Consider the following 12,561-nt stretch of genomic DNA (forward strand, 5'->3'; position numbering starts at 1 on the left):
TTTAGAATTTTGACTTTAGAACTTCTCTCGAGTGCTGCCGCGAAAATGCGAAGATTTTTGCTTTTCCATTTTGCTAGTTACAAGTAAAATGTCTATAATTTTGTCTATAATATAATCTATCGATGCATCTCACATGTTCGTAGCAGATTTTTCCAAGAAATAATATGTTCCAAAAACAACCGAATAAATTGTTTGCGCACACATCGCTCAAAGGATCCGCGCCGACCGAACGACAGTCGCTTTCGCGTGCAATTTTTTCGGCGACCGCGATATGAAATCCGCGGTGCGCGCAACCGGTCGAAAGACAAATTGTTTAAAGCTCGGTCAGCGTTAAGGGCCATCGAACAATCGTAACAACGAAATTACATGGTCACGAGCGTCGCATGAAAGTTAAATGACCGTTGTCGCCCGGGGGTGGGGGGCAGGGAGGGATGGCTGCCGCGAAGGGGTGGCCGGATAATACGGAATTTACTACTACGGGGTTTGGTGGGTGTACGGTAGAAATTGTTGCGAGAGAAAAATCGATCGAGCGGGGGCAGCATCTCTTCCGTTTTATTCGCGGTCTGTCGTTCGTTCGTGTTATTTTTTTTCTTTTTTTTTCCTCTCCCTCTGTTACCGGCTCCTCTCTTGTACTCTATGCACTTTTCATTCTTAACGATCTCTCTCACCTGCCCTCTTTCGCTGAGCTGCGGGGGTGGTATCGGGGCGAGCATGGAAAAATAATTAATGGGTAGAGGTAAGTGCGCCGCGCGGACGCGGCGTCGTTGTCGTCAGTTAAAAAATAATGGGAGAGAGAAAGCATCGATTTAACGAGCGAGCAACGCTCCTACACCTACCTGACGACGTTCGTTTGCGAATTTGGCGTGCTGCTGGCCGAGGTATTGTGATGAGAGGACGTGACCTGCGCCTGAGTCGAGACCGGCAAACTGCTGCTCGTCATGCTCGGCGTCGTCGAGCTGCTGCTGCTGCTGTTCGCCGGCGTCTTGTGACTCTTGCTTGACTTAGCTGCGTGGCCCCGGAAACAGAACACGCTATTCTAAATCGCTGCTCAAACAGTTACTCTTCGTCTTTCGGCGCTGGATGCCGCCTATGTTTAACGCGTTAACCCTGGGAAGATCATGAGGCTCATCCTCAAGTCCAAAGGAGACAGGAAGAAAACAGATCGTCGAATCTTTCATATCAATCTTGGAGCTACAAGCGACAGTAAATCACTTTTTCGACATTTTTTGGAGAAACAACATTTTTCATGCGGAGGATATTCTTGAGGAGCCTTCTCTTCTTCTTGGTCTTTCTAGGGTTAAATATCTTGTTTATTGTTGACGGTGGAAACTCAAAGCAAGACGCGATTCGAAGAAGAATAACATTGTCGTAAGCAAGACACTTTCATCAAGATTACAGTATTCGAAATTCCAGGGTCTGCAATACATAGAGTAATCTTTGACAAGGTGGTGAAGAATAGTTAAAGATAGGGAATAGTATTTTCAATGCAAAAGTGTTAGAGTCTAGAGTCTAGCGCCTATGAAAAATTCAGAGCCCAGAAAAATATTATAGAAAAGTTGTAAAAAAATCTAGTACTGTGCAGGGACGGAGGAAAAGCTAGGGTATAGAAAGTAGTATGTCGAGTGCAAATCTAGAGCCTAGGGCTTATGAAAATACTGTTCAATGTTAAATGCCCCCAGAAGGTAGTAAAGAGAATCTAGTAGTGCATAGAATGTCAATTCCAAAGTGCCTAGAGCCTAGAGTTTATATTCTAAAGCCTAGAGCCTATGACAAATTTGGGGCCTACGAAAATGACACAGGACCCCCCAATAACAATTTTAAACCCTAAAAGAGTGATCAAGAACATTTAGTGTTACTTAGGAACGGGGGGAGATGTTAAAGCACAAGTATCTGTAATTTATGAAAAAGATAATAGAGTCTGTTAAAATCCAAAGTAGATAGTTAGAATAATTTAGTGGCGGGCACCAGATGCATATAAAAGTGTCGACGGAAGACAGACGATTTTACAAGAGCCGTTACATAGTTGTACGACCGGTAGTTGTCAGCATGAGTTTAATTTATAGTCAGGGTCGGGACTGCTAACATGATTACAGAGGACGGCGAACACTGCCTTCTCAACTTTATCCCACTGACTGACTATTGGAGGGACTGAAACACAGCCAGCCTGGAATTTAACCTCTAGATGCACCGGAGAAGTGGCGATGCAATTACTAAAGTTGACAATGCATGTTTGTAGGGAGTGGGGAGATTGTATTCCGATGACTGTTTCGAGTACGACAATGAATCTGATGTGTTGTAACATGATCGCACAACGGTAGGGAGACTATTATTGCTTCGAAAAAATTCTTGAAAAAGGCATTTCGAAGTATAAAAATTGAAAATTGTATATTTACAACGCTACTCTACCGACGAGTTGGCATTATAGCAGAGATTAAACGGGAACTTTAACTGCGAAGCCTTACACAAAATAAAAATTGTGAGGATCAATTGCACCGGTGATTATGAAAGTCAAAATGATGAAAGCCAAACAAATCGATCTTTTTGCTTTGTATTACGTCGACTAATGTTACCATTAATTGTATAGTGAATTGAAAAATTAGATATTACGTATCACATATTAAATATTACCATGGTCAATATTTTTGTTTTCAAATCAGACGCAGAAGTCTAAATACCTCGAAGAAACGAGACACGACTTACTTCGCATTCATGATCACCGGCACAGTTGAGTTAAAATCGAGTGAAAATAGAAATCGAGTTTGTTCATTCACAATTTTGGTACGTTGAATTCTTTCAATCTCTCTGCTGTTTTAATATTCGCCTACTCGTTTCTGCTGCGAGAGCATAAGATCCTCAGTCTGGTAATGATAAATAAGATGAAATAAACGTTGCGATACTTACACTTACTGGACTTGTGAGACGAAAGGGACGGGGGATTAAGTAGAGAGGCAGGATAGGGTGGCAGGAGGCTCTCAGCACCAGGTGGAAACCCAGGGAGTCCTGCCGCTCCTTGTAACCTCGCGAGGTAGTCGTGTGCCGCCAGGTGTGAGGCCATCGTCCACCATGCTGCGCTTGCTGGATTGATACCTGAACCCAATCATCATCACACGATTACACCACTTGCATCTTCAACCTTCGCGTAACTAACGTTTAGAGGGTGTGGCAGGGAATGATACACGCCATTTCACCGACTCAAAACAATTTCGTCGGGAAACGAAACAAAAAGACCAAACACAACACGGAACAGTTATTTAGCCACACTGCCAGATCAAATCTTTACTGACAAGAAAAGATTCCGAATCTGAAGATTTTGCTGCCCAAACTCGCTTTAAGGGGTCGAAATCACCCCTTGAAAATTCGTCTATTTTTATGGAAGAATCATCCATGAAACAATCGGAGTAAATTGCTTGCTTTCAGAAATACGTGATCGGATAATAAGGATTTCACGTCGGTTCGGATAACGGAGGTCCTACAAAATCGTGAAACAAGCGAGCAAATATGTTCCGTATGATGTCGTGTTTGGACTCGTTTTAATCGGTAAAATGCCACCAATCTGTTGCTTGAAGTTTCATGAAGGAATAATTGAAAACAGATATCTACTGACAAGGAGTTAATATTGTCTCACTGATTTATCTCAAACTTCTAGGAGCATCTGGGCCCCTTAAAGAAGAGTACCCATCCTGAGGTGATGGGGGCACATATTTCACAAATATCGTGCACATCTCTTTCATACGAAGTCAATCATGATGGTACACACTTTAAATCGGAATAACTTTTTTATAAATGGATCAAACGACTTCAGCTCTTCTTCGAGCCCAAATAAAAAGGTTGTGAGCAACTATGTCTTTCAGACTAGACGCAATTTTTCAAAAATTTCCATTATCCTTCATTTCATATGTGAAAGACATATGGGATGAAATGTGAACAGTGAATCACAGTCATCAATATCGATGCGACGTTAAAAAGAAAGACTGAAAATTGATTTGTTCGAAGTTGTTTGTAAAAAGAGTTATCCCGGTTTAAAGCGTGAGCCATCAACGTTTAGGCTGGCTGTGTGGGGAGATATTGACTAGTTGACTAAGGAATGACGAAAGGGGGTGATTTACCTAAACTGGCAGCTTGACTGGCGGCCACGCTGAGTGTTCCAAGGCTGCTGTGCGAATATGGGGGCGGCGGTGGTGCAGAGGCCGGCGTGTGGCCCCCGAAACCGGGAGCAGAGCCACCTCGGCCCAGGATGGCGTAAGCCGACGGCAAATGGTGGGCCCCCAACCCATATCCACCGGGCATTCCACCGAAAAGCGACGAAGCTGCGCTGTCGCCCCGCGGCCAATACGCTGCAATCAAAACGAAAACGAACCGGTCCAATTATAATGCTCGCCTACTCCAGCCTTCGGATCGGTTTTACATCGAATATACACTATACGCCCCGGCACCGTGATCTCCACTATCCGTTTCCACGGCAAAGTAGCTATCGATTACAACCCGTGGCACAAGTCCCGGAAAAGTAACCGCACCGGCGGACAATTAATTTTTTACCATCAACCGGCAACCGATAATTGTCTGTTTAGCTTCTGCGTTTACGGTTATCCCCTATTTACAACCGACGCGCGGACGAAATAATCTTCGACAGCGGTTATTGATCGTTCAACACAGCGTTTCAGCAAGGTTCGACGCGTGAACGGCCAGTGTGAACAGCGAGGAACGCGTGAGAGTTACATGTTTACGTGAGTTGATCAATCCTACGGCTTTTTAATCAATAATTTAACGCAGGACAAACAATTGTTAATTCTGTTTGCCTTTGGTCGATGTAGGAAGATTCATTTGTCTCCGCAACTATTATAATTAGACTGCGGATTTTATGCGTTTAGGACAAATATTTGAAACAGTGAAGTTATTAGAACAATTTAAAAAAGAAAATAACTTTCTATTTCACTTGAGTCAGTTGCAATTCAGGTAGAAAATTTGATTTTGCATAAAAATTCGCAATCTGATTATAATAGTGGTGCCCGATGCACTTCTTCTTTGTTTCCTACTCCCTTTGGGTAATAAATATTGGTTTTGTATGCTACAGAGTTAGATCGGAAACAAGGAAAATAAAATTTAAACTTTAACCTTTGACCCTTCTCGGTAATTTAATCAGATTCTGATCAAATCGAGATGAAAGCGGCGGAATTGTAGAATGTTTAACAAATTCAAAAGGCATTAAGTCCAGCAATACTTACACATTCGCACATAACGAGGCCATTCGAATTCGCGACGGGCTCGGATAATTACGACTGGGAGGGCCATGGAAACTGATACCTCCATCAAATTTGAACAGCGCGAAATTTCGCCGGCCGCGTTGTTTAAATTACGATAGGAAAATGCTCCTCTTTCGGCGCGGTTCTTGTTATCGAAATAATTAATAAATTAATGAACGGGGCCGCCGCCGTGGCGACCGGAGACTCGCGTCGATACACCGCCGCCATATTATATTCTTTTTCTCCCTGTTTCCCCCACTTCATTTGACACTGTACTCCCCTTTTGTCAAATTGTTTAACTGCGATCCACCTTTCTATAGACAACCCGGCGGTAATTTCTGGTAATCCAGCAACTATTTGTCAGAATTCGAATCAATTTGGAACGAAGTATAGTACAATGCGCCATCGAAATGTACAAGTTATTTAACACTAAACGTAACGAGCTATAAATGTAACGGATACATGTTGCCTTATAAAAATGACAAGATTTAATTTATTTAGACTTTGCGCGGTTCTTATTGCCATGCGTGCTTTACTAAAGATATTTATTTAATCATTGCTCATGAAAGCATTTTTATAATTTCAAAACTTGTCAAATAAAAAATCTAGAACCGGCCATTTGATCGGTGGTGGTACGTTCAGTGTTAATTTGAGTCCTTCAAAGTATGAAAATTCATAAGGGAACATTTTTTTGACACTTTAGACAATTTTTCGAAGTGCTAATACATTTCTCTTTACACTTAATTGTATCTATCATAGAGTACTATCTTCCATCTTTAATTTGACCCCTCAACATTTTGAAAATTCTTATGGGAGCACACAATAAAATCAACTCGAAGCAACCCCTTGAAATTCAATCAATTTTCTCTAAGCTGTCCATTGGAATTTATCGATTTTTCATCACAATATATTTTCCTGCAAAAGTAAGTGACTGTATTGTAAAGTACGATTTTCTAGCTTTAATTTGAGCTGTCAAAAGTTCAAAAATTCTTGCGGGAATACATTCCAAAATCGATTCAAAATTCTCCCTAAAAATCGAGTGAATTTTGTCCGAGCATACGGTGAGTATATGTCAATTTTTCGAAATGCTAATGCATGTTTTTATAAACCTTGATGCACCTGTCACGAAGTACCATCCTCCACCTTTAATTTAAGTCCTCAAACACGCGAAAGTTCCTACGGGAACAGATACTAAAATCAACTCTAACCCCTTAAAATACACTGATATTCCTCACTTCCACATAATTTGACAATGTATTTCCCTTTTTGCAAATTGTTGTACTGCAATTCGCACTTTTATCGACGATCAACGACAATTTCAGTTAATCAACTATTTCCAAATTAATTTGGAGCGAAGAGAGAGAGAGAGAGATTAGGGTTGATACAGGGAGACAGAGGGTAGCGGGGATGAGAGAGGAGCAGAGACGTCGAAAAATGTTTATAAATTCGAGAGACCGAAGGATAATTGGTCGGTCGCACGCACTGCCGAAATATTTTGCTTCCGTTCCGTAACCGTGTTAGAGGGACAGCGAAACGCATTGTGGGTGGAGAGTTGCATAGCGGGGTTGGAAAGTTGCAACAGGGGGAGAGACAGAAATGCTGCAACCTCGCCGCACGAAAATCCAACGAGGAGACGCGGACAGGGACACGCGAAGGTGGGTTTAAATAATAGAACCAGCCGTTCGAAAATAAATCGCGGCCCGATATTATTCGCTCGCGGACACGCGCCCCGGTAAAATCCTGGAATTATTTAATCGACGGTGCTCGGCACGAGAAATTACTGATTGATTACCGAATATAGAAAATTTTGTTGCGCCGAAACAACGCGCCCGTTGTTCCCTATCGCGGACCAATTATTTTCCCCGAGGACCATTATGAATTTTCACTATTCTAGTCGAAAATATATAACCCGTTCCGTGGAACATATTCAAGCACAAAGGAAAAATTAGAAAAATCTTTTGAAGGCCCTGGAAAATAACCAAAAACGTAGTACAAAATTACAGGTAATTCTATTTAAAAAATTTGCTTTCTCATAGTAAATAAAATAACACATTTACATTGATATAGTCACGGTGTAAATATTCTGTTCGCGTAATAAACTTTTTTATAATATAAGGGCTGTCTAACGGATTTTAACAGGACACATTTTTGTAAATAAATTCTAAATTGAAATGTCCAACTTCTTTACTGCGCCACAATTCCATTTATAGTATTAAAAACATAAAAATCACTGTACGTACATATTAAAAACCTGGTGTTGCAATTCCACGTGTGTATTGAAACATAAAATTCCGAACAAGCTACAATTTATTCGGATTAACTATTTTCGAGAAGCGTGCGAGGGTTAAATAAATAACCGTGGTTCTCCGCAGAGCGAGGCAAAGTGCGAGGGGTTAACTAAATCATCCAGATTGGAATTATCGGGTGCGTGCTTTACCCTATCAGCCGAGGGACGATTAAAGTATTAAGTCGCGTCGCCAATAATAATAATAATCATGGTCGGGCCGGGTTCTCGCAACGGTCCGGCACTCGCTCGGACTGCAGCGGGCAGGAAGCCCGTTAAATTGCAGAAGCTAAGAACTCGTTATGGTAATGCCGTTCGCAGGGGCGCCGCCGCAAAAATGCCCTGCCGGAACACCTCGATACTTTCTAATTTTCATAAACCGCCAACAATTTTCATTAAACTATCCCCGCTTTGTCGCGATTAACAATTACGCGCGAGCTAGCGCGAGAGCATGAGCTCTCCCCCTCCCCTACCATACCGCGCGAACCCCGTAACCCCCGGGCTTTGTTATGTAATTCATTATGCGATCGTATTATCGTGGATTACGGAGAATCTATTCCGTGTTCTCCGTTGAAATAATTGCTCGGCACGCATCGCGACACGTTGGGCTGCCGCGTACGTTCTGCATTTTCAAAAGTTCCGTAAAAATAATAGATTTCCGCATTTTTGCAGATCTGGCGAATTGCATAGGATGGAATTATGCGAAAAGGTTGTGTGCAATCTAAGGATATAACGATCCAACGATGCTGAGAGAATATGTGACGAGGTCCTTCGAGATTCCGGACTGTGTAGGATTCAAAAAGATTTGCGAAAAATTCCTTAACACTAAACCTACCGAGCAATAAAAATGGCTAGCATATGTTGTCCTATAAAATTAACAAAACATTGCACAATGATTTTACTATCATACAATACGAGCTTGAGTAAGGAAATTTATTCCTACGAATACATCTTCACGAACAAACGCGTGTCTGAACGTTGCAGACTGTTTCTACTTGCCGCACGTCAAATCCTACGGGCCTGTTCCTTTCAACATTTATTGAATTGCAAACATTGTTAAACAAATTCGTGCAATTAATAACGAAATCAAATTAAGCTTTATCAAAATGTTTTCTCCACATTCAGAATTCGATCGCCAAGAAAAGTCGATGGAGAATTAAATCGATGCCAATTAAACGAAGGAATTACTGAAAGAACACGCGTCGTAGAGAGAGAGCATGCGTGACTCAACGCGTGACTCCTACATCGGCTTTAACCCGTGTCGGCCATATTTCATACGACGAAATTTCCCTCGCATTACGTGTCTTTCCGTTGATTCGAGCCTCGGATCGATACACGAAAATTCTACTCCTTCCAGCGACGAGCACACCGCCGAAAATATACGTCCTCCTCGTGGACACGTCGCGAACCACGCGAACCTTCTCTGTGCGCTTGTGCCTGTTTGTACAATTTATTGTTACAAACGCGGCCGCGAGTGTACCGTTGAATTTCTACGAGTATCGCGGCCTTGAGCAAGGCCGTGGCATTGAAATCCAAGCGCCGCTTTAATTTATACCGGTCGTTGAACCCCCGGCTGGCTTATACGACTACTTCACCGGCTGAGCAGCTGCATAATGCGGCTCTAGGTGCATACATATATACATACGAGCCCGCGTATGCACACGTATGCCGCCGCCGGCCGACGGATTGAAATTTGCCTCACGGATTTTCCCTTTCGTTTGCTACCCCGCTAGTTCTCAATTTTTTTTCTTTTTCGCTTTCCATCCCTGTTACGAATTCGTTCTTTCGGTCTGACGGGGCCGGCGGTCGTCGACTGCAATTCGTTTGGGAATCGGACGAGCATAATACTCTGTGCGTGATTTTTGCCAATTCTTTTAGGGATTCTTTCCGTGATCTTTCAGCTTTAATTGGTTTCAACACTTAAAAGTTGGTTCGCTCGGTAATGCGTTTAAAACTTGATTCCAAGTACCTTGCGATCCAATAATTTTTCTTGGAGCGATCAGTCGAGATTTGACAATTTTCCTACGTGAGTCTGAACTTTTCCGCGATTTTAAATGAATCTATCTTAAATTGTGATCTCTCAGCTTCAACTTGAGCTCCCAAAAGTTTGCAAATTTTTACGAGCCCATCCCTGAAAATTTACATCATTCTACGAACTATCCATCGAAACGATAATTGAACTGTTTCAATATCGAGAAATTAGTACACATTTGTCTCTTTTCCCAATACTACGCACTTCACTATACAGTCCTCAAATTAAAATATATATAAAAAAATTCTTTTTTATAGATATTCGTGTTACAAAATCTCTCACCCCAAAGGGTGGCTAATCGCTTAAGGATCATTAACTAAAATATTGAACCTCCGCCAGGGACAAATTGAAACGATCAAGCAAAAAAAAAAAATAATGTTTCGAGACAGGTGTGACCATTTTCAGTTCCACAAAGGGGTATAACGATTACCACGTGGTGTAGCAAGCTGCCATTTAATTACGACATTCCCATCGTCAACCGATCCGGAAATTGCTGACAGTGATGAAGGAGATCGACTGATAAATAATTTCGGAAATTACATGCCGTCACGGACGCTCGGGCTCGATCGTTTATGTCCAAGCGCAACCCCGCCGTTTAAGATGCTACACCGATTTCCCGATTGACTTTTAATGCGGACACGAATTTCTTCTTTTAACGAGGCAACGACGCCGGGTGCGTGCCACCCCGTGCTTTCCTCTTTAATCCGAACTCTTTAATAGCAATCCATTATTCGAGTAATCGACCGACCAGCCGAGAGCATTAAACCGGGCCGCCATTTTCGGGGATGTTCCTCGGTTCGCCGATAAAAGAAGACTTCCTCCACCCTGCTGAATATTTAAACATACTTTTCGGAGAAATAGCGGTTATTGGTTGAACCTAGTTTCACGGGGGCCAAACAATTAACCCCTTCGTTGTATACTGCTGCTACCCTAATGAACTCCAGCCCTTTGCTTCTTCGTTTTTCTTGTCCTACATTTGCTATTTTGTAATGTTTCGATGATACGAACCGAGCTTCATTAATAAAACTGTTACTGAACGAATGAACACCGAATCCTCGATTTTTAGATAAATTTTAAATATTTAGACTTTCTTGGAAAAAGAATTTTCAGACATTCAGATATTCCACTTTATAGCATTTTCAAGCAAAAACGTGTCCTCAGTTTCTGACCTGCTGTGTTATACACAAACAACTTAGAAGAAAATGAACGGCGGGGTCTGAAAGTAGAAGCTTCTATTTTACGAAAATAGAAGATTCTATTTTACGAAAGTATAACAATATTAACACTCTAGATTCTTTAGCTAATGCTATATTAAGAAGCTTCACCCGCAAGTTTAACCCTTTGCACTCGAGTGGTGACTCTGAAGCACCACTAGAAATTGTTGTGGCATTATTTCAAAGAAATTCCAACAAATATTACAATGTATTTGTTACATTACAAAATTTGTATTTAACAGATTACTAAACATTTAAATATTGTATGTGGAAATCGGATCAGTTTCGTATGAATAAAACGAAAATATTCTTAGACGGAAGAGAAAAATTTAGTTTTAGAATGAAAATAGCGCCGAGTGCAAAGGGTTAATATTTTATTCCTCGTTTAATTCTCGATTTCTCTGCTGAATACCAACAGTACAACAATCGTCGAAATAATTTTGTTGTAAATCTGGTATTCCGAGTTCGGAATGTTTAAAAATGAATTTACGATATCATTGAAAGCAAGCAAGCGATGTATCGAATTTTTTCCGGGCGTCCCAGGAACAATAGGACACGTAAAGCGTTTCTATTAACGATCGTTTCTCGTATTTCTATAAAACACGTACGCTTTCTGCATCCCTACCAAGGGAGGGCTGATACCGAGAAATAAAGGTTTTCGTACAGACACCAGTTACGAAGATTTACGTTCGGAAATATCAACGACTCGGCGCGAGCGAGCGAATCAATAACCGTAAACGCGGATCCGTGCAACGGAGAGGAATTAAAATCGTAATCCCGTTTGCACGAAATAATTTTATCAAAAAGTTCTTCGTTTACGTATCGTGCAGAGTGGAGAGCGTACTTGTTTCCGAGTGTGAATCGTATTAATCTAACGGATCCACGATCGAGGACCGATAGACTCTTGAATAGTGTGTACAGATGGGATTTATTCTCGTTGAAAAGTTATTTCACGAATAAATCGTATGAAAGTTCCGAACCTAGAGCTTAGCGAGATACGCAACCGTGATTCAGAAATAGTGTCGTGAAATTTACTGTGGTGACAAGCTCGAGTCCGTTATACTGAAACGTCATGGTCGATACTGGAACGTTGGTATAATGGATCAAATTTTTGTCGCTCTACCAAGACAATTTTTCTTTATCATTAACTAACAAAGAAATTCTAAAATATTCTCTACTGTTTTGTACACCTTCCAGGTTAATAAACAATTTTTTAAGAATTTTTCTAAGTTTAGCTAGTCGTTTATTTAATATTCAAAATTGATATAGTTCAATCAAGACACTTCCTACATGTTCAAGATTCAGTTCCTGTTAATTAGAATACGGTTTCTTTTTCTTCGCCATTAATGAATGAAAAAATTCTGAAATATTACCTAGTGTTTGATACGCCTAGGTTAATAAACAATTTTTTAAGAATTTTTCCAAGTTCAGTTAGTCCTTCATTTAATATTCAAAATTGATATAGCTGACACAAGACACTTCCTCAATTTTCAAGATTCAGTTCCTGTTAATTAGAATACGGTTTCTTTTTCTTCGCCATTAATTAATTAAAAAATTCTGAAATATTACCTAGTGTTTTATACACCTTCGAGGTTAATAAATAATTTTTTAAGAATTTTTCCAACTCCAGTTAGTCCTTTATTTAATATTTAAATTGTTATAGCTCACTCAAGACACTTCCTGAATTTTCAAGATTTCAGATCCTGTTAATTCAAATACGGTTTGCTTTCGTTTGCCATTAATTAACGAAAAAATTCTGAAATATTATCTACTACCTCACACACCTTTGAG

The 12,561-nt window shown here is 40.8% G+C and overlaps 1 protein-coding gene across 19 annotated transcripts in view; it reads right to left on the reverse strand.

The window, feature by feature from the left end:
• LOC143362424 (bromodomain adjacent to zinc finger domain protein 2B) overlaps positions 1 to 12,561 on the reverse strand; it is a 295,115-nt gene that overhangs the window by 32,543 nt on the left and 250,011 nt on the right. For 18 of the 19 annotated variants that reach the window (XM_076802565.1, XM_076802574.1, XM_076802576.1 and 15 more), the window contains 4 exons: positions 4,107 to 4,334; positions 2,902 to 3,087; positions 837 to 1,005; positions 669 to 686 (listed from right to left, as the gene is read on the reverse strand). In XM_076802565.1, coding sequence (XP_076658680.1) covers positions 669 to 686; positions 837 to 1,005; positions 2,902 to 3,087; positions 4,107 to 4,334 — 601 coding nt within the window. The remainder of the gene's footprint in view (positions 1 to 668; positions 687 to 836; positions 1,006 to 2,901; positions 3,088 to 4,106; positions 4,335 to 12,561) is intronic. The other variant, XM_076802569.1, reaches the window with a different exon arrangement.

Source organism: Halictus rubicundus, chromosome 17, assembly GCF_050948215.1.
Source record: "Halictus rubicundus isolate RS-2024b chromosome 17, iyHalRubi1_principal, whole genome shotgun sequence".
In the NCBI taxonomy this organism is placed as follows: domain Eukaryota; kingdom Metazoa; phylum Arthropoda; class Insecta; order Hymenoptera; family Halictidae; genus Halictus; species Halictus rubicundus.